This window comes from Gobio gobio, assembly GCF_949357685.1.
Source record: "Gobio gobio genome assembly, chromosome: 20".
Taxonomy (NCBI): domain Eukaryota; kingdom Metazoa; phylum Chordata; class Actinopteri; order Cypriniformes; family Gobionidae; genus Gobio; species Gobio gobio.
The window spans coordinates 5,387,286-5,405,826 of record NC_137113.1 but is presented as its reverse complement, the minus strand read 5'-3'; the positions used below and the strand labels follow the sequence as shown (position 1 = coordinate 5,405,826).

The window sequence follows — 18,541 nt, the reverse complement described above, 5'->3', positions numbered from 1 at the left end:
TGTGCCTCAACAAGTAAAGTCATAACATAATAATACCTTTGCAAATAGTTAGCTAATGATTAATTAAAGCGGACAACTGGAAGTTGAAATGCATGATTGTGGTAATTAACACATTAATTTACACTTTTTTTGGTCTACAAATTTTGTCATTCACTACTATTATAATTATTGGATTAGCCAGGACATTTTTTAATATAACTCGGATTGTATTCGTCTGAATGAAGAATATCATATAGGATTGAGGGTGAGTAAATTATGGCATATATTTTTAATCTTTGGATGAACCATCCCTTTAAGATCGGCCTCGAGTACTACAACACTAGTGTGTGTGTGTGTGTGTGTGTGTGTGTGTGTGTGCGTGCGTGCGTGCGTGCGTTTGTGGGTGGGCCCACAAATTATTTTAATAAAATTTAGTTCATCTGAGTAAGACAAACCTTTTGTTATCTTTTGATTGCAAGGGATATTTTATGTATTCAAACACAAAACTACATATGTGGATTTGCTATTTGCAATATTCAAGTGATTTATTTGTGTTATACTGAGTTTTCAAGTTACACTTGAGGAGTTTTCCAGAGAACCTTAGGAAATTGTAATTCTTCTAATGTGCATATTCTTATGTCATTTGATATTTAAATAATGTTGGTTTTCAAATAAAATGTATAATTGTTTATTGGGAAAATACAGACAAATTTTACAAAAATTAATTTTGTAGTGTAAGTGGCGGTAGTGGTGTTGTTTTAATACATTTGAAAAAAAGATTAAACCTTTAAATCCATGTCCTGAGAAGCAGTCAAAGGTCAGTACACTCTTCAGAAAAATAAGGAGGCCTAATACCATCATAAAACTACACATGGACCAGACAGTGTCACATAGTTCACGTTACTTTTCGTCACTGGTCAGGATGGAATAATCCATTTGGATGATTTTTAAAAATCATTTTATTGAGGAAGGCAGATTTTTTCCCTCATAAGAAACAGTTATTAGCTGAAAGCATTTTCCACAGTAAACACAGTATCTGAAATATATATTCAATATTTTAAGTAATATTAAAAACAAAGAAAGCAGCAATCAAATTAATTATTATTTTACCATTCTAGACAGAAACTTATCATCGGTTCATTATTATTAGGTACAAATACAAGTCAAAGCAGAACAATTTATAAGTTCAGTGTCAGTTGTTCCTAATCCAATGTACAGTGTACAAATCAGATCGGACAAACACTTGTTTTGAAATGTATAATCAAAGAATTCAAAGGTAATTCTATGTTTAAACATACAACATAGTGTAGGCACTAAGGAGTGAAACCATCAGAATGATCCAGGAACCACACAGGCCTGGTGCCCTGGACACTTGCACTTTTCCTGGGATCTGTATGTCTGTGAAGGGGGACAAGACATGGTTCAGTGCATGGTAAAGTTGAAAGACAAATACATATGGCTTAAATCAAACATAATTGTGACATAAGTAAAAAGAGAAAATTAAGCATTAAGGTTTACCTAAGCTCCGTTCAGACCACACCAGAGGACCCATGGATATGGAAGCACTGTCATGGAAGTCCAGAGACCTGCCCTCTCTCCGCTGGTGTCCAGAGCCACAGTCCTAAAGATTGAACAAAGATCACCAGAACGTGATGAGATTTTTACACAGTTTACAAGAATATCTTACTACATAGGCACACACTACCTAACTCTAGATATAATGCCAAAAACAGATTTTGTTCGTTTCAAAAATCTGACAGGGCACATCCCATTACATTTTACCCATTAGCTATGACAAAATAAGAAGAAAAGAAATCAGAACTCACAGATGGGCAGCGATTGCTTGACAGAAGGCAAAGGTGAACAGCACAGTGCAGGTAAAGCTTAGTGGAGTTTGCAGTGAAGATAAACATCCTGAAGGAGAAACGGCTGGATGTGGAGACGCCGTTCTGCAGCAGCTCCACTGTGTCGTCATTTGGATTGGGACACCTGAGAATATCAATAATGACAAATTCTTTCATTTGAAACATTCAACATAAACGTGATCTACTGTTAATCTTCAAACATTTGCATTCAGTTGTGAAGTACCAACCAATCAGATCGGTTGTTGTTACACTTACGTCTGTCACTTTCTTTTCATTTCCTGACAAGTCGACTACTCTACACATTGGTTTCTCCAGCATGTGAACTGGATTTAACTTTAATGGTCTAAGTGGATATGTTTAAGTTGTGCGTCAAAGATACCATGTAAGTACGTTAATAAGTGTTATCTATCGAATTTCCTATATGATTAATAATTAAACCATCGTGAGTTCGTTCGTCCGTGAAGTGATGACGTCATGCTTATATCTAGTCTAAGATGTTTGTTTAATGTGTTTAAATTCCAAATAGGCTACTAATAACGATCACTATGTAATGTTTCCAATGTGTATAAATGTATGTTTGAATAGTGTATAGATCCGTTCTGTAATTGTATAGTTTATAGCTTATTGTTAAATGACTCAGCAAAGACGTTTTAGATTATTCCGTTTATGAGCGCTATCCGCCACCTAGTGGTAAAAAGTGGTATTGGCGTAAATAATGTAATGTTTATAACAGAACAACATAGGGATAAATGCCAGTTACGGTTAACAATGGTTGAAATGTTGATATTAGCTAATTGCTGTTTATTATTTACTGTTTCAGACCACACAACATACCACCTCAGATACCATGTCTGATAAGATAATTCCACACAATGCCCTGTGGTCTGACTGTGCTGTTTATTGGGCTGGGCTGGATTTCCCGAAACCTTCTTAACACTACGTCGTTCTTAAGTTATACCTTAAAGTGTATCTTATCGTTAATACGTGTTTCTTAGTTAAGAATACCTTCTGTTAGACATTAGTTCGTAAGGTTGGTCTGGAGCACTCTTAGCTATACCTTATCACTATTGACAGTTCCCTTTCGTTCAGTCACTACGACGTAACGTTAGTGACTAACGAATGGGGGTTTCGCTTAGAAGCCTATCAACTTCGAGTTTTGAGAAAACGCCCAATGGCGTGCCAATGCCATGGGGCATGCGGAATTTGCATACGTAGCTCCGCCTCACTGCGTGAGTATATAAGGAAGTACGAGGCAATATCGCATTATGTTTCTGCTTTCGGAGCCAAGAGTACCTACCTCTTCACTCCTACAGCCTTCTGAGACTCTGTCAGCTTCTTCGAGACGAGCAGCTTTCCAGTCGGTGTTGGTGTGACGGCGCGTTCCAGTGATCGCATACTTCCTGCCTGCTGATCTGTGCAGTGGTCCGCCTGACAGCTGGTGTGTGTTTCCCTGGGCGCTTCGGCATCGACTGCGAGGCTTTCCTCTCACAAAAAGAGCTTGCGCGTGGCACGTCTTTTTCAAGACGGCTCGCCCGTGCACTTCCGGGTGCGATCGATTTTCCGCTGCTGTCTGAGGACGCATTCACTGCTCGAGCGTGTTTGGGCTTCAGCGCGCACGGGCAGTGTTTGCGGATGTGTCACGTTTCCATTACGGGGGCGTGACCATCGCGATGTCACGGTCGAGACTCAATGATCTCCGTGAGGAGAGAGAGTCCCCTCTGCCACACCCCAATCTACCGTCCCCGAGTGAGATGGTACTTTGGCTGGTGGCCAGGGTGACCTGAGGGCGGTGCTGTGGTATTAAGAACCCCGACGTTCATTCCTCGGGCCACACCCCCCTCTTATACATCGCCTCCGCGAGTGTTGGATTGAATCTACGGCCCGTCTCTGACGCCCCGTTCGTTCAGTTCACGCTCCGGATAGCAGTGAGATGTCGATCGCCGCATCCCAAGGTGGGCTGGAGTCCTTTGGGGATGACGATTAGGTTGTGCTCCGCCTCCGGGTGTGTCAGCACTGCCTGATCTGACCTAAAGTTGACAGCCATGTTATCTCGGGCAGCCGCGAGTCTCGCGCTGGTGTGGAACTCCGCCCAGTCGTGGGTGCTCGTGGTTGCGCGATTGGTTTTTGGGGGCGGCACCCGACAGCTGTTGGGCCCCGCCCCCAATGCCTTTCGCTCCCGGGGTGCATGAGGAGATCACGCGGTCCCGGAAGTCCCCGTGCTTCTCGCGACCGTTTGGTGGCCTCCTCCGCCTTCTCTGCCCTTGATGGGGCCGCGGCCTAGGGTACACTGGGGCCCCCTCCCCCCCCACTGTTGAACTCTCTGTTGCGCACTACGGTGTCCACAGAGGGCTTTGACGTGGCGTGGTGTGGCTGTCCTAAGCACCCCCCCCAAAGCCTGTGGGCTCGTCTACTTCGGTGGCGTGGTCCCGCAGTGCTACGGGCAGGCCGCCGCCCCTTTGCACATGCACAAGGGTGGAGCCGACCCAGGGCTCTTCATTGAGCTGCGTGCCGCAACTGACCCCGCCCCCGGGCGGTGAAGGTGGCCACACGCTCCCTGGGTCGGGCGATGTCCACAGCTATGGTCCGGGAGAACACCAGGCCTTACCTGGTGATGTGGAGGACGTTGAGCGGGCCCGCCTCCTCAACTCACCCATATCCCAGGCTGGCCTCTTCGGCGGCGCGGCTGAGAACTGCGCCCAACAGTTCTCGGCCGCCCCAGAGCAGACTGAGGCTGCAACACGTACTGCCCCGGCGGCCAGCTGCTGCACCAGCCGCCGGCCCAGTCGCCTCAGTCCGCTCGCCGCCGAGGGCGCCCTCCCTCTTCCCGCCCGGCCCCAGCAGCAGCCTTCACCTGGGCCGCGCCGTGGAGGTGGTTGAGGATGTCGCCCAGTCCGCTCCCCAGACTGGTTAAACGCCAGGATGGAGGTGGACAACTCAGAGATGGGTTCCAGTTCTTCCCAGGGGATGGTAGCAGGGCCTCTCCTTCCCCCGGTGGAGGGCCGGGGGAAAATCCTTCCGCTGCTGGCCCCCGGGCTAGCAGCGCTTGGGAAGAACTCATGTTCCTGTCTCTGAGCACCCAGAGACTGGTGATGACAGTGCGCGCCACCCTCGGGTCTCGCCACTCGCATCCCTCTCTGTCGCCAGCCCCCTGGTAGAGCAGACCCCAGTGGAACGCGAGTCCTTCCCTGGTCTCCTCTGTCAGGGCGCAGCCGTTAACCGTGCTCCGACCCGGGGACGCCCAACAGCCTCCCCTGTCCGCGCCGGTAACGCTGCCTCGCTGCCCCACCCAGGGTACGTCTGTCGTCCGGATGACCCCGTTGGTGCAGTCTCTGGAAGCCTGGCTTCAGCTTCCGGGGCTGTCCCGCTGGGCTGCCCGGACCATCAGGCTCGGCTACGCGATTCAGTTCGCGCAGGCTCCTCCCCGTTACAGGGGAGTCCGCTATACCATGACCGGGGCCCATGCCCCCGTCATGCGTGTGGAGATTGCCACTCTACTGGCGAAGGGTGCGATCGAGCCTGTCCCTCCAGCCGAAATGAGGTCGGGGTTCTACAGCCCCTACTTCATTGTACCCAAGAAAACCGGTGGGTTACGGCCAATCCTGGACCTTCGCATCTTGAACCGATCCCTTCACCGGCTTCCGTTCGAGATGTTGACTGCGAAACGCCTTTTCGAATGCGTTCGTCCGTACGATTGGTTTGCAGCGATTGACCTGAAGGACGCCTACTTCCATGTCTCCATCCTTCCTCGACACAGACCGTTCCTACGGTTTGCTTTCGAGGGGCGGGCATACCAGTACGCAGTTCTCCCATTCGGGTTATCTCTGTCCCCTCGCGTCTTCACGAAGATCGCCGAGGCAGCCCTTGCGCCCCTTTGGCAGCGCGGGGTCCGCATCCTGAACTACCTTGACGACTGGCTCATACTAGGCCACTCTCGAGAGCAGGTTTGCGGACACAGAGATCTGGTTCTCCACCACTTAACCCGTCTGGGCCTTCGGGTCAACTGGGAGAAGAGCAAACTTTGCCCCGTGCAGAGGATCTCTTTTCTCGGTATGGAGATCGACTCGGTCGCCATGTACGCGCAGCTTTCGAGCGAGCGCGCGCAGTCTCTGCTGACTTGCCTCCGACAAATCGAGAGCAAGAATGCGGTTCCACTGAAACTTTTTCAGAGGCTCCTGGGGCATATGGCATCTGCAGCCGCGGTAACGCCGCTCGGATTGCTTCATATGAGACCGCTTCAGCACTGGCTTCGCGATCAAGTCCCGAGATGGGCATGGCAGTCTGGCACGCTCCGGGTCCAAGTGACTCGGGCCTGCTTACAGACACTCACCCCGTGGTCGAACCTCAGCTTTCTACGGGCTGGTGTGCCCTTAGAACGAGTTTCCAGGCATGTTGTCGTATCGACGGATGCCTCTGCCACGGGCTGGGGTGCCATGTGCAATGGACAAGCAGCCGCGGGCTCCTGGACAGGACCCCAGCGTCTCCTGCATGTCAATTGCCTCGAGTTGCTGGCAGTACGGTTCGCCCTGCACCGCTTCCGAGCGTTGCTGAAGGGTCAACATGTGCTTGTCCGGACAGACAACACGGCCGTAGTAGCGTACATCAACCACCAGGGCGGTCTACGCTCCCGCCGCATGTCTCAACTCGCCCGCCATCTCGTCTTATGGAGTCAGAAGCGCCTGAGGTCCCTTCGTGCTGTCCATATTCCGGGAGTCCTGAACCACGCAGCCGACGAGCTCTCGCGGTTTCAGCCTCTCCCGGGAGAATGGAGACTCCATCCCCGGACGGTTCAGCTGATTTGGGAACAGTTCGGCGACGCACAGGTAGACCTGTTTGCCTCCCACGACTCTTCCCACTGCAGCCTGTATTATTCCCTGACCGAGGGCACGCTCGGCACGGATGCACTGGCGCACAGCTGGCCGCGGGGCCTACGCAAATATGCGTTTTCCCCCAGTGAGCCTACTCGCACAGCTTCTGTGCAAAATCAGGGAGGACAAGGAGCAGGTCCTTTTGGTCGCCCCGTACTGGCACGGCCGGACCTGGTTCCCCGAACTCATTCTCCTTGCGACAGCCCCTCCCTGGCCTATTCCTCTGAGACCGGACCTCCTCACTCAGAGACGGGGCACCCATTGGCACCCGCGTCCCGACCTTTGGAACCTCCACGTGTGGCTCCTAGACGGGACCCGGCAGGTTTGAGTGGCCTACCACCTACGGTGGTCGCCACCATCACTTCCGCTAGGGCAGAGTCCACTCGGCATGCCTATGCGTTGAAGTGGAACCTCTTCGTCACCTGGTGCTCTTCCCGCCAAGAAGACCCCTGGAAATGTCCGATCGGGTCCGTGCTTGAGTTTCTCCAAGAGGGGCTGGAGCGAAGGCTGTCTCCCTCCACCCTCAAGGTATATGTGGCCGCAATATCTGCCCACCACGATCTCTTGGAGAACAAAAAGGTAAGTCAGCACGACCTGGTCATCAGGTTCCTGAGGGGAGCTAGGAGACTGAATCCTCCTCGCTCTCCTCTCGTACCCTCTTGGGACCTCGCAGTAGTACTAACTGCTCTGCAGAGACCTCCCTTTGAGCCTTTGCGGTCGGTCGATATTAAGTTTCGGTCTATGAAGACGGCTCTGCTGACCGCATTGGCCTCAGTCAAGAGGGTCGGGGACCTGCAGGCATTTTCGGTTGACGAAGCGTGCCTGGAGTTCGGGCCGGCTAACTCTCACGTGATCCTGAGACCCCGGCCTGGATATGTGCCCAAGGTTCCCACCACTCCGTTCAAGGACCAGGTGGTGAACCTGCAAGCGCTGCCTTTGGAGGAGGCAGACCCAGCCTTGGCATTGCTCTGTCCAGTACGCGCTCTCCGCGCCTACGTAGACATGACGCAGTGTTTCAGGACCTCAGACCAGCTCTTTGTCTGTTATGGTGGAGAGCGGAAGGGAAGTGCTCTCTCAAAGCAAAGGCTGTCTCACTGGATAGTGGACACCATTGCTTTGGCTTACCAGCAGCAAGGCCGACCATGTCCCCTTGGTGTGAGGGCACACTCCACCCGGAGTGTGGCTTCCTCTTGGGCTCTAGCGCATGGCGCCTCGCTAGCAGACATCTGCAGAGCTGCAGGCTGGGCGACACCCAACACATTCGCCAGATTCTACAATCTCCGAGTGGAGCCAGTGTCCGACTATGTACTCGCCCCCCCGAGGGGCCGGTGATGGACCAGGCTCAGGTGTCTTCGCTTGCTCGCCACTCCACTCCACGGACTGGATACGTGCGATTATTTTCCTCAGGTGAGCTCCCCGAGAGCCCTGAGCTCCTCCAGCACTGTCGACGCCGACATCAGTTCAGTCTGCCCTCTCGAGCCCAGACCCTCATGTCCGGCCAGGTGCCCCATGTGCATGGTTCCCTCTGGCGACCCCCACATGTGTATTTCACCGTAAGTCTCCGCAGTGAGCGGGTTTCTTCCCTTGGCGTGTCCCCGCCACCCCTAGGGTTAAAAATCCACCTTCGGCTGGTACCCTAGAGATCTTCCATATGCAACCCTCTCCGGGTCATATGTGTCTCTTAAGTCCTCCCCACGGGTAGGCATCTTGGCATTCCCTCACTGGGATATGCTTCCCAGTGTACCTTGGTAATCCTGTGTTAAGTGGGAGTCCTTCGTCCGTACTAGTCTTACGACAGGGAACTCACACTTACGCAGGGCGCTGGAAGACGGCTGATTGGCGGGATTATATTGGGACCCCCATTCGTTAGTCACTAACGTTACGTCGTAGTGACTGAACGAAAGGGAACGTCTCGGTTACGGATGTAACCCTCGTTCCCTGAGGAGGGAACGGAGACGTAACGTCCCCTTGCCACATCAGCTGTGTTGCCTGGAACGCAGGAGTTCAGTCTTGGCTCCTCAAGCAGGTAACATAATGCGATATTGCCTCGTACTTCCTTATATACTCACGCAGTGAGGCGGAGCTACGTATGCAAATTCCGCATGCCCCATGGCATTGGCACGCCATTGGGCGTTTTCTCAAAACTCGAAGTTGATAGGCTTCTAAGCGAAACCCCCATTCGTTAGTCACTAACGTTACGTCTCCGTTCCCTCCTCAGGGAACGAGGGTTACATCCGTAACCGAGACGTTCATTTACGATAGTGGCCACCACTGTTTCTTTACATCTCAGTCTTTACGAATATAATTTTGCTAATTGAAGTGTTTTCATGCAAATAATACTATTGTCATTAGACTGATGGCTGTTTGCTTTTTATTTAGCTTATGATCCAAAGGTATATCAGCTGGCAAACCTTTGTGGAGTCTATTTAAAGGGAATGATTGTAGAGGGGAGTTTGGTCAAACTATGGCAGCGATACAGCAAATAGTTGTAAATCAAAGACGGCGCCGTCCACGGAGCCATTTCTATGTGCATTTCATCCGTGAAAACTTTAGTCCCCTGGCTACCATATCAAAAGCAGCAAATTCAGCAGCTTTTAGATCTTGTTGGTCCGACTTAGTCAAGACAAACCTGACGGAGCTCAGCCCCAATATTCAGCTGTTGGCGCTCTTCTCTTTCGTTCTTTTTTCTCCGCTGTAGCTGTTGATTATCTTTTGCGTGTTGCGCCTTTATTGAGTAGGTCATCCAATAACAGAAATGAGTGATTTACCAATAATGTGATATGGGCAATCATCTCTGCTTGTGGAGTAAATGAAGACTATGGCAAAATATATTATGATAATGTAAATGGCATACTGCCAGTGTAGTGGGTTGATACGTTTGGGCATGAGAGGTTGCGGGTTCGCACAATCATTTCAAAATTATTTACAATATCCACGGTTGGATTTAGTTTGCTTTTTGGATTATATTTATACGATCTCACGAGTCCTGATAAATGCAATTTCAACTATTTCTGAAGTGCTTCTATTATAAAGAACACCGCTTTCTCACATAATGCAGTTAAACAGCCCCTGGATAGAGTGAATAATCGATTTTTGAGCCATTGAAAAACGAATTCAGCACCGCCGCCTCGGACAGTGCCTGCTAACGTCGCACTTAAGAAGGTATACCTTAAGCAACCTCCTAAGGTTTAGTTCGGGGAACACGCCTAGAAGTGGTATACCTTTAGTTAAGTTATACCTTTAGTGTCTTCGTAGCGCAATATACGAGACAACGTTATCGGGAAATGCAGCCCTGATCATTAATGCTGGACTTCATTAAAGCCTGTTATTTTCCAATTCCTGCCTACTGTGTTCTGACCGACACACCAGTGCGAGCACAGCTAATCTAAACCAGTGCAATACAGTCCTTAGTAAAATCAGTTACACATTCCATGTACAAAGAAATGGAATCTTGTGCTTTAGTTCTGAAATACGGAAAGACAAAAAATGTAACGCAACCCTAAATGTGATATGAAAATTATGTATTCAGTAAAAATGTTACAGTGAGTTAAGGCTAAGCTTAAAAGAATAAAAAAAGCACAGCTTTACTCTGAAAGGATGAGATCCCAGCGGAGGTTGTAATCAGGATCATTCACAGGTGTAGCCCAACACGTGTCCATCACCAGGGCAAACTGGCGGCTGTCGACCCCCTCAACACGAACTTCCACATGCATCTCCTGGTTGAGCTCTGCATCCACTCTACCAGTGAAGGGCCGGGTAAACTCCTCATCCTCATATGGAATCATCCGGACCCGATATCTGCCTTCACCAGCGGGAAGAGTCTTATGCACAATGCTGATGAAATAATGGATAGATCGGTGTTAAAAACCTGTTTGTTTCCTGTGTAAAATTCTGTTGTAGGAGTAAAATATAAATTATTGATTTAAAGAATTTTATCATATATTTACTGCTTAAAGGATTAGTTCACCCATTATTTCAAATTTAGCTCCTTACACAAAGCTATAATACTTTTAGAAGATTTGGAATATACAGCAGGAGTCATATGGACCTTTTTGTACTTTTTGAAGCTTGTAAGTCCCCATAAGGATTTACTCCATTGAAAGGCATGACCAGTAATATTATGTGTTCTTTGGAACAAATCAAGATATGAGGGATCGAACAAAAAAATCTGTGTTTTGGTGAACTACTCCTTTAATAGAATAGTGCTGCTTGACTCGCACCTCTCCAGTGGGTTGATCTCCACATTCATGGAAAGTGTTTGTATTTGAGGATAAACACAGCTGAACGAAAGCTTCAGGATTTTCTTTCTGCTGATGAGACCTTCTGACCTCGGTGCCCCCAGAATAAAGTTATCATAGATGAAGTGGGTGCCGTTAGCCTGTGGACAACAAATATAACATTTTGTAATTTAGCCTAAATTGAATTCAAGATATTGAAAGAAAAAATATTAAAGTAATGATTATGTATGTGCCAAAAAGTTGCATCAGTCAAGTGAAATAATGGTGGGTGACATATTAAGAGTGGAGAATGCGGGTGAAAGTTCCAGTCTCTTTTGTGGCATGAAGTTGTGCACCCTTCCCCACCCTTCAGATTCTCTCTGAGACTTTGAGAAGTCTTGTTTGTGATTCAGTACCCTTATAGACCTGCCTACAGACTTCTCAAAATCTAATATACCCCTTTTCCACCAAGGCAGTTTGAGTGCTGGTTTAGAGCCAGAGCCTAGTTTCAAATCAGTTCTTTGTCTTTCAACACCCAAAGCACCAGCTCTGAACCAGGAAAAGGGGTTCTTAAAGGTGGGGTAAGCTATATGTCTAAGTCTTTTCTGAACATTGTTGATATTTTAAATCAACTCAAGCAAACACACTCCCCCTCCAAAGCGCACTCTCCAATCCTAACTGCCCTGCTCCGAGCCGGTCTCGAACCCCCGATCAATGCCATGCGAGGCCGGTGCACTAACAAGGATGCTAAATAGTAAACACCGCATTCTCTAGCAGTCATCAACCTGCACAACTCTCACTAGCTGGTCTCCATTACACACGCAATGCAAGAGTCGATGTCTATTTATCGAAACAGAAGCGCAACAAAATAACACGTTGCGAAAAATAAAGTTAAGATGATGAACGTACGACAGGAAGCAAAAAAATTAACATAGAGTACACGAGTATATATAAGCAAGAGTTCGTTGTTAGTTGCCAACAGCACAGCAGCTCCAGACAAACAATGACATTCAAAACCAGTGTTACTCACGTATGGAGCGGAATCAAAGCAACCTCCGTGGCTGTTTTCAGGTCTTCCCAGCGTTGGAAAGCTTTTCTAATATTAACGCGGGTTCTAAAGCTCTTTTCTGATCATAACCCTTCATTTTCCAGTGAAATACTTATGAGCTTTTTTCTTTTGTAATGTCTCTCAGACATCTCTCTTTCAACAGTCTTTCTTCAAATCATTATTTCTCCTCCACCGTCATACGACCCCTAATGCTGATTGGCTACACGTTTGTTGTTGTGCCTGGTTGAGTCGGACTGACCAACTTTCAAACAGCGTTGTTCAAATATTCCGTACCCCACCTTTAAGTAGCATTTAAACATTGCTGAGAAGACAATTGCCTAGATGTAAGAACCGCTTGCGGTCAGCGGCGTATGATAACAAAGTACCGCAAAAGCGTTTGGACAGCATACAACTCCTTACACTTTTCGCTCTTGCGGTACTTTGATGTCATACGCCGATTGGTCTGTCTAGCGCCAATGCAGCTCGAACAAGCCTGGTGTGTTTGCTGCTGTTATGCTAGCATTGCTGGGAAAGATGAGACGTATACAGTGAAGCAAGACCTGGCTCTGTGGTGGCTCTCTAACCCGTGAAAACGCAAACTGGTTCTTAGAAGGTTAGTCAGTCGAACCAACTCTAAACCGGCAATAGCACTAGCTCTGAACTAGCACCCGGTTCATACTGGTAGAAAAGGGGTGAGAGAGATTCCCCAAGTGGTCAGATCAAACTGTGTTGGTTCAAACAGAAACTGCAAATATTTGGATGATGTATTTGATTATACATTGGTAAACCTACCGCAAGATTTGTACCACAGATGTGTCCAACATTATCATAATGGAATTCCACTCTGCCATTACGGACCGTTCCGTTGCAGCTGGGATCATTGAGGTGTAAGACATCAGCTGGAAAACCAGCCTCAAAGAGCTGACAGCGAGACACAGACATGGAGCCAGAGCTGCTTTCACAGGTTTCTGAGAAATCTGAGAGGGAAAAAGAGAAAAAAGATTGTCAGAATTATTATAAAAAGCAATTAATAACCAAAAAAAATTATATTTCATATTTGTTTGTTGAATAATACCAACCAAAAGAGTCAGGTTGTGGTCTGGGTTGGTCATCGTTACATAAACAGCCATAAACACCATTTTTCTTCCCACACCATTCATTCTCAGAGCAGCCGAGCTCAGAACAGCGATCTCTCGCATCTAAGAGGAAAAACACAGATAGATGAAATACAACACAAAGATATGTTTACCCATGGTTTAATATAGATATTGCTGCCTAATTGCCTCTTTCTCTAAAGGTTAGTTTTCAGGTTAGTTCAGCCACCTACATTTTGGTAACACTAGTGACAAAATCATAAAATATTCTATGCTAAAAATATGATTTTGACTTACCACACTGCAGACCTGAGCGCCATTCTGGGATCTGTATCTCCAAGATGGCACAAGCTGTCTCATAGGCCTCAACAGCTGAACATAGCATGCCATTTGCACGTGTGTAGAGACACAGATCATACACACAAGAGTAGTAGTAAGGTGCAGGGTCAACATGAAGATGGCAGTTCTGGAAGGGGCCAGTGGTGTTGGTGATAATACTACAGAGATCAGAATACCTCTGCTTCGATGGACACTCATCAGCATTACCGGTCTGGTCTCTGGCACCACAGCTGAACAATACAAGGAAACTTCAGGTCAGTTATATGCTTATACTATTTCATCATTTGGATAAAGCAGTGCTTCTACACTTTGTTTAACATTGGACATTTAGTGGCGATACTAAATACTAAAGTAAACAAAAGTAAAGAAGTTGAACATTAAACAAATTGAACATTAGCGAAATATCAACATTTGAAAGACAATTGTAAGAATCGGTTTTGGTGCTAAGACAAAATCTTAGATCCACACCCCAGCAATTGAAAAATAAAAGTCACTAATCTTGAGAGAAGATCTCACAGAAACTGTGGGACAACACCCTGACAAACATTTCTCCCCCCTCCCCATTTTGCCCTCTCCTTGCCCTGTTTTCAAGTCACCAAATCCAGATATACCAGTGATGATGTATTTTGTAAATCTATTGTTTTATCCTTTTCATGTTTGATGTCTTTTTAAAGGTCTTAGTGCGAATGGTAAAATGGTCTCAGTTTCACTGCAGTCACTGGTAGTATTAGAAAGATTGGAAAACTAATGAGAATTCAGTTCTCCTTTGAGTAGTCTCTTCAAAGATATCTGATCCACTCCCCCAAAACCAGGTGGGGGTGTTGCAAATATTTACAACCCTTTTGTTCTAGTTGGAGTATTTAAGGCTGGATGTTCTAACTCTCTGGGGGAATACTCTGTAGTCAGACCCCCCGTGCAAACTGCATGTAGATGTGCCAGACATGATGACTCTTTTAAATTATTTTCATATTGCTTTACAATTGTGTTTTATGTTTTTACGCTGATCAGTTGTGTACCATGGATTCTTGTTTACGTATTTACTTTTCCTGTCTGGCCAAAATAAATGTTAATCTTGATTTCTCTTGTATGGTTCCGAAATCATTATTCTAGTATGGATCGATGTATACTCCTTTATTACTGCAAAATCTAGGGTTATGATAGATCACACCGATGACGCCACGACTGAAGCATGGAGCGCAGCGTGCGCGATATTCCGATTTCTGACTATCGCTGGATTGGCAAGTTGTAGTCCGTGAATATTACTAAAATTACACTTTTTGTTGAGTGAGCATGTGCAACCACTTAAAGGTAAAATATTCACTCTACACCCTCTGACTAATTACAGAAGTAACCGTTTTGTGCCCATGAGCGCGCGGATCCGGACGCGTCATGTCTCTCTGCGATTTAGGGTCTCTCGATGAACGAATATAAAAACTAGGAAGATACAAAGAAAATCAACGATCTAAATTAAATTGCAACTAATCGTAAAATCAGCTGATAAACTCTAAATGTAGCACACTTTATGGAGTCACTTAGAATTGGAGTCAGATAAAATTATTAATGGAGTCAGATTTAAAATGAGATATCAATAAATTAAGAGAACTTCACCGAAAGGCTGAAAAGGCTTACACGCAGAATTCCTTTTGACCAAGTCATTAGTTTCCGGTTTTTGGGCTAATGGATGGAAATTTACACAATCTCTCTCTTCCTTTTGGTTGCTCCCATTAAGCTAGAGCAGAGTCATCAACAGAGTCATTCAGCACAGCTGATACAGCGAATACATACCCTTTAAAAGTCCTTAATTGATGCAACCCTAAGCAGCACTGAGGCCTTGTCCACACTAATACGTTTTCGTTGAAACTGCATCTTTTTCTCTCCGTTTTGGCTTTCCATCCACACTGAGATGGCATTTTTGAAAACACTCTCCAAAATGGATAAATTTGAAAACGCAGTTTCCACGTTGTAGTGTGGACTGTGAAGGCGGAGGCATTTGAACACGATGACGCATGTTTAGTCATGTGACGCATATTAAACCAAAAGAAATGTATGTTTATACGGCTATTGTGCCAGTTGTGTGCTATTCACTTTCACACAGTTGATAAAATATTACTTGTTTGCACACTTCTATCACAGTCCTGCAAGGATGACAGAAAATGTACTTGCATTTGCTGTCCTGTGTCAAAACATGAGCACATTTGCGTTTTAGACCAAACATAATGGTGAGTGAGTGCAATCAGTGAATGGGGAGATATTTTGCTAAATAAAATTATCCTGCTAGAATAATTGCGTGATGTCTGTACCATCTCAGTGAGCCTTGATGATGTTTTAAGTGTGTGCAGTAAGGTGAATTTAGCGTTTTGTGATGCGGGGATGAGAAACTTTTAAAAAAGGCTAGCGTTTTGAAATGAAAACTGTATTCGGATTAATGTAGACGTAGCCTGAGAGCGCAATAGTGTGTGTAACCTTAGTGCCTGGGACACTCAAACTTACTCTATTGGAAATGTAGTGCATCAAATTAACCTAACCTGCATGCCATTGGAAACCCAGCCTGCAAACCCCATACAGAAAGGCCTCTTGGTTCAGCTGGAATATGAACCAGTCAATAATAAATCAATGAATGTATTTATGCAGGGTTTCTTTCTCTCATTCCATTTACTTTTCTGCATTTGCCAGACACTTTTATCCAAATTGACTTGCATTGTTTTCTATATATACATTTTATCAGTTCATGTATTCCCTGGGAATCAAACCAATGGCTTTGCCTTTGATAGTGTCATGCCCTACTGTTTGAGCTGCAAGAACTCCACAAATAACCTTTTTTCCTCTATCAAAACAAACCCGAGACACATTTTTTTTTATCACAATTCAACAGGTAAAATTACTGTCCTAAAGTCTTGTGGTTCTTACCCTGGAATGCTGGTGTCTGATTTCCAGCTGCGGCCAAAGGAAATGTCATCAGATGCGAGTTCTCCACTGGGCAGAGCTTTGTCGTCCGCAGGATTACCATTGAAATTTCCACACATTCCACACAGAGATCCATAGAATCTCTCGCTCACTCTGACTAGAAGGCTGCTATGTCCATCAAAATGGACAATTAATTCATTGAATGCATTTAGAATTACAAATCCCTGCTCCTCATGTACCTCTACAAGATCATTGATTTGATAAGCTGGTGTGTCGATAGAATTTCCATTAACCTGGAGGGGAATTAGAACATTTCAACATAAGAAAAGAAAGAAAGTAATAGAAGATTATTTTTACTGACGTTATTTAAAGTGTAACTTACTTTAACTTTCCTGTTCTGTCCAATAGTGATGTTTGTCAGTTGTCCATGCTGAGACAACCAAACATCGACTGCAGACACAAATGACACCACCATGTTCCCCCGGTGCCTGTTGGTGGCCACCACACGGAACTCCAGATCACCGTTTGTAACATTACCGCAGGTCTGGGCAATCTCATACGAACACGTTCCCTGGTAGGATTGACACAGTACACATAGACTTCATTATTACTTTGACTTCCCTAACAGAAATATCTTCCTATACATTGCATACATTTATAAATCAAATAATCTTCATATATTTTTGAAATACATTTGCAGTCAAACTTGTTGACATATTCTAAGACCAATAATGCTCCTTTGAAAAAAACTTGACTGTTGACTCAGTTGTTCCCCATTAGTGGGACACAAAACAACAGTTAAAAGGATAGTTCACCCAAAAATGAAAATTACCACACAATTTACTCACCCTCAAGCCATCCTAGATGTATATGACTGTATTACGACTCGTTTTTTCAGATGAATACAATCAGAATTATATTAAAATATGTCCTGGCTCTTCCAAGAATTATAATGGCAGCCCAAAATTTGAAGCCCAAAAAGTGTGTCCATCAATTATAAAAGTATTCCACGGGTCTGGGGGTTAATAAAGGCCTTCTGAAGTGAATCGATGGGTTTGTGTAGAAAAATATCCATATTTAACAAGTTATAAAGTAAAATATCTAGCTTCAGGTGGACCGCCTTCCATATACTGTACAACTTACGGAAAAGCGTAACTGGTGCGGCGATGACGTTGGATGTCGTTGGATGTAGTGTAAGTGTTTTAAACTGCGAGAGGTGCTATACTTTCTTCGTAAATTGAAAACTGAAGTCGGTTATAAAAGGAGAAAAAGAATATAAGTGAAATCTTGGCTGAGAAGACGTTTTAAAAGCGGTTTATACTTTGCTGTGTGAGTTTTCGTGACGAGTTTGTGGCTGACATGTTTCAGCTGTAAAAGCACGCCACATCTGGTTGGTAAAGTCTGCTCACTCCCATTGGCCATTGCGGGTATCCCGTCGGAGGGAGCCTGATCAAGAGTTGTAAATGTCAAACATTTTTGATATTTACAATTTGGGATTGGGGAGGTTCTGACTCGATCAGTAAAATAATCATAATGACACCACAAAATTGAGGATTGTTTTGAACAAAAAATTTGGATGCAACAAACATTGGGGGTGCAAATTGGGCCCAAAATCGGGGCTTAAAAAGTCTGTGGCCAGCATTAGCCCTTAGTTCCTCTCAGTTATTTGTTCAGTCTTGTTAATATTTTTGCATACTTGCCTTGTTGGTTTTCTCCTGTATATTCCCCTGGATTATTAAAATGATTCATTCTGATTTGTGTATGTTTATCTACACATAACATTTACCAGTTCATACCTGAAAGTGGGCCACAGCCCCATCAAAGGTGATGTAGTGGGGGTCGCCCCAGACTGTGCACGTGGACATTGGACTGTAGCAGTCACGATGTCCATTTCTGACCGCACACTCCATGGCTGCTGGGCAGGAAGATGCAGTGCAGCGCAGATCATTCGGAGCAAAACACTGACAACGGTGGGAACATGTTGAATCCCAGAACTGTTCACCAATCTACAAAAATAAAAAATCACAACAAACTTTACATTTCCATAACAGAACATCAGTGAGTATTTTTACATTAAAAAAATCATGGGAACACCATGTAGTTTTTAGAAGTAAATGCAATATATATGGCATATATCGGAGTACTATGTTGTAACCATCTTTGTACTATGGCACCACCAGAGTTTTTATTTAAATGTTGGAGATGATGTATGTTGCCATAAAATGCTATG

The 18,541-nt window shown here is 45.6% G+C and overlaps 1 protein-coding gene across 1 annotated transcript in view; it reads right to left on the bottom strand.

The window, feature by feature from the left end:
• Positions 1–651: 651 nt before the first annotated feature.
• The window catches only part of LOC307143784 (alpha-tectorin-like), a 55,909-nt gene continuing 38,019 nt past the window's right edge, over positions 652–18,541 (bottom strand). The window contains exons 35-45 of the mRNA XM_079845545.1: positions 18,108–18,317; positions 16,694–16,882; positions 16,315–16,604; positions 13,366–13,637; positions 13,054–13,173; positions 12,767–12,951; positions 10,930–11,087; positions 10,298–10,543; positions 1,806–1,968; positions 1,498–1,600; positions 652–1,377 (exon numbers count right to left, since the gene is read on the bottom strand). Coding sequence (XP_079701671.1) covers positions 1,268–1,377; positions 1,498–1,600; positions 1,806–1,968; positions 10,298–10,543; positions 10,930–11,087; positions 12,767–12,951; positions 13,054–13,173; positions 13,366–13,637; positions 16,315–16,604; positions 16,694–16,882; positions 18,108–18,317 — 2,046 coding nt within the window. The 3' untranslated portion in view covers positions 652–1,267. The remainder of the gene's footprint in view (positions 1,378–1,497; positions 1,601–1,805; positions 1,969–10,297; positions 10,544–10,929; positions 11,088–12,766; positions 12,952–13,053; positions 13,174–13,365; positions 13,638–16,314; positions 16,605–16,693; positions 16,883–18,107; positions 18,318–18,541) is intronic.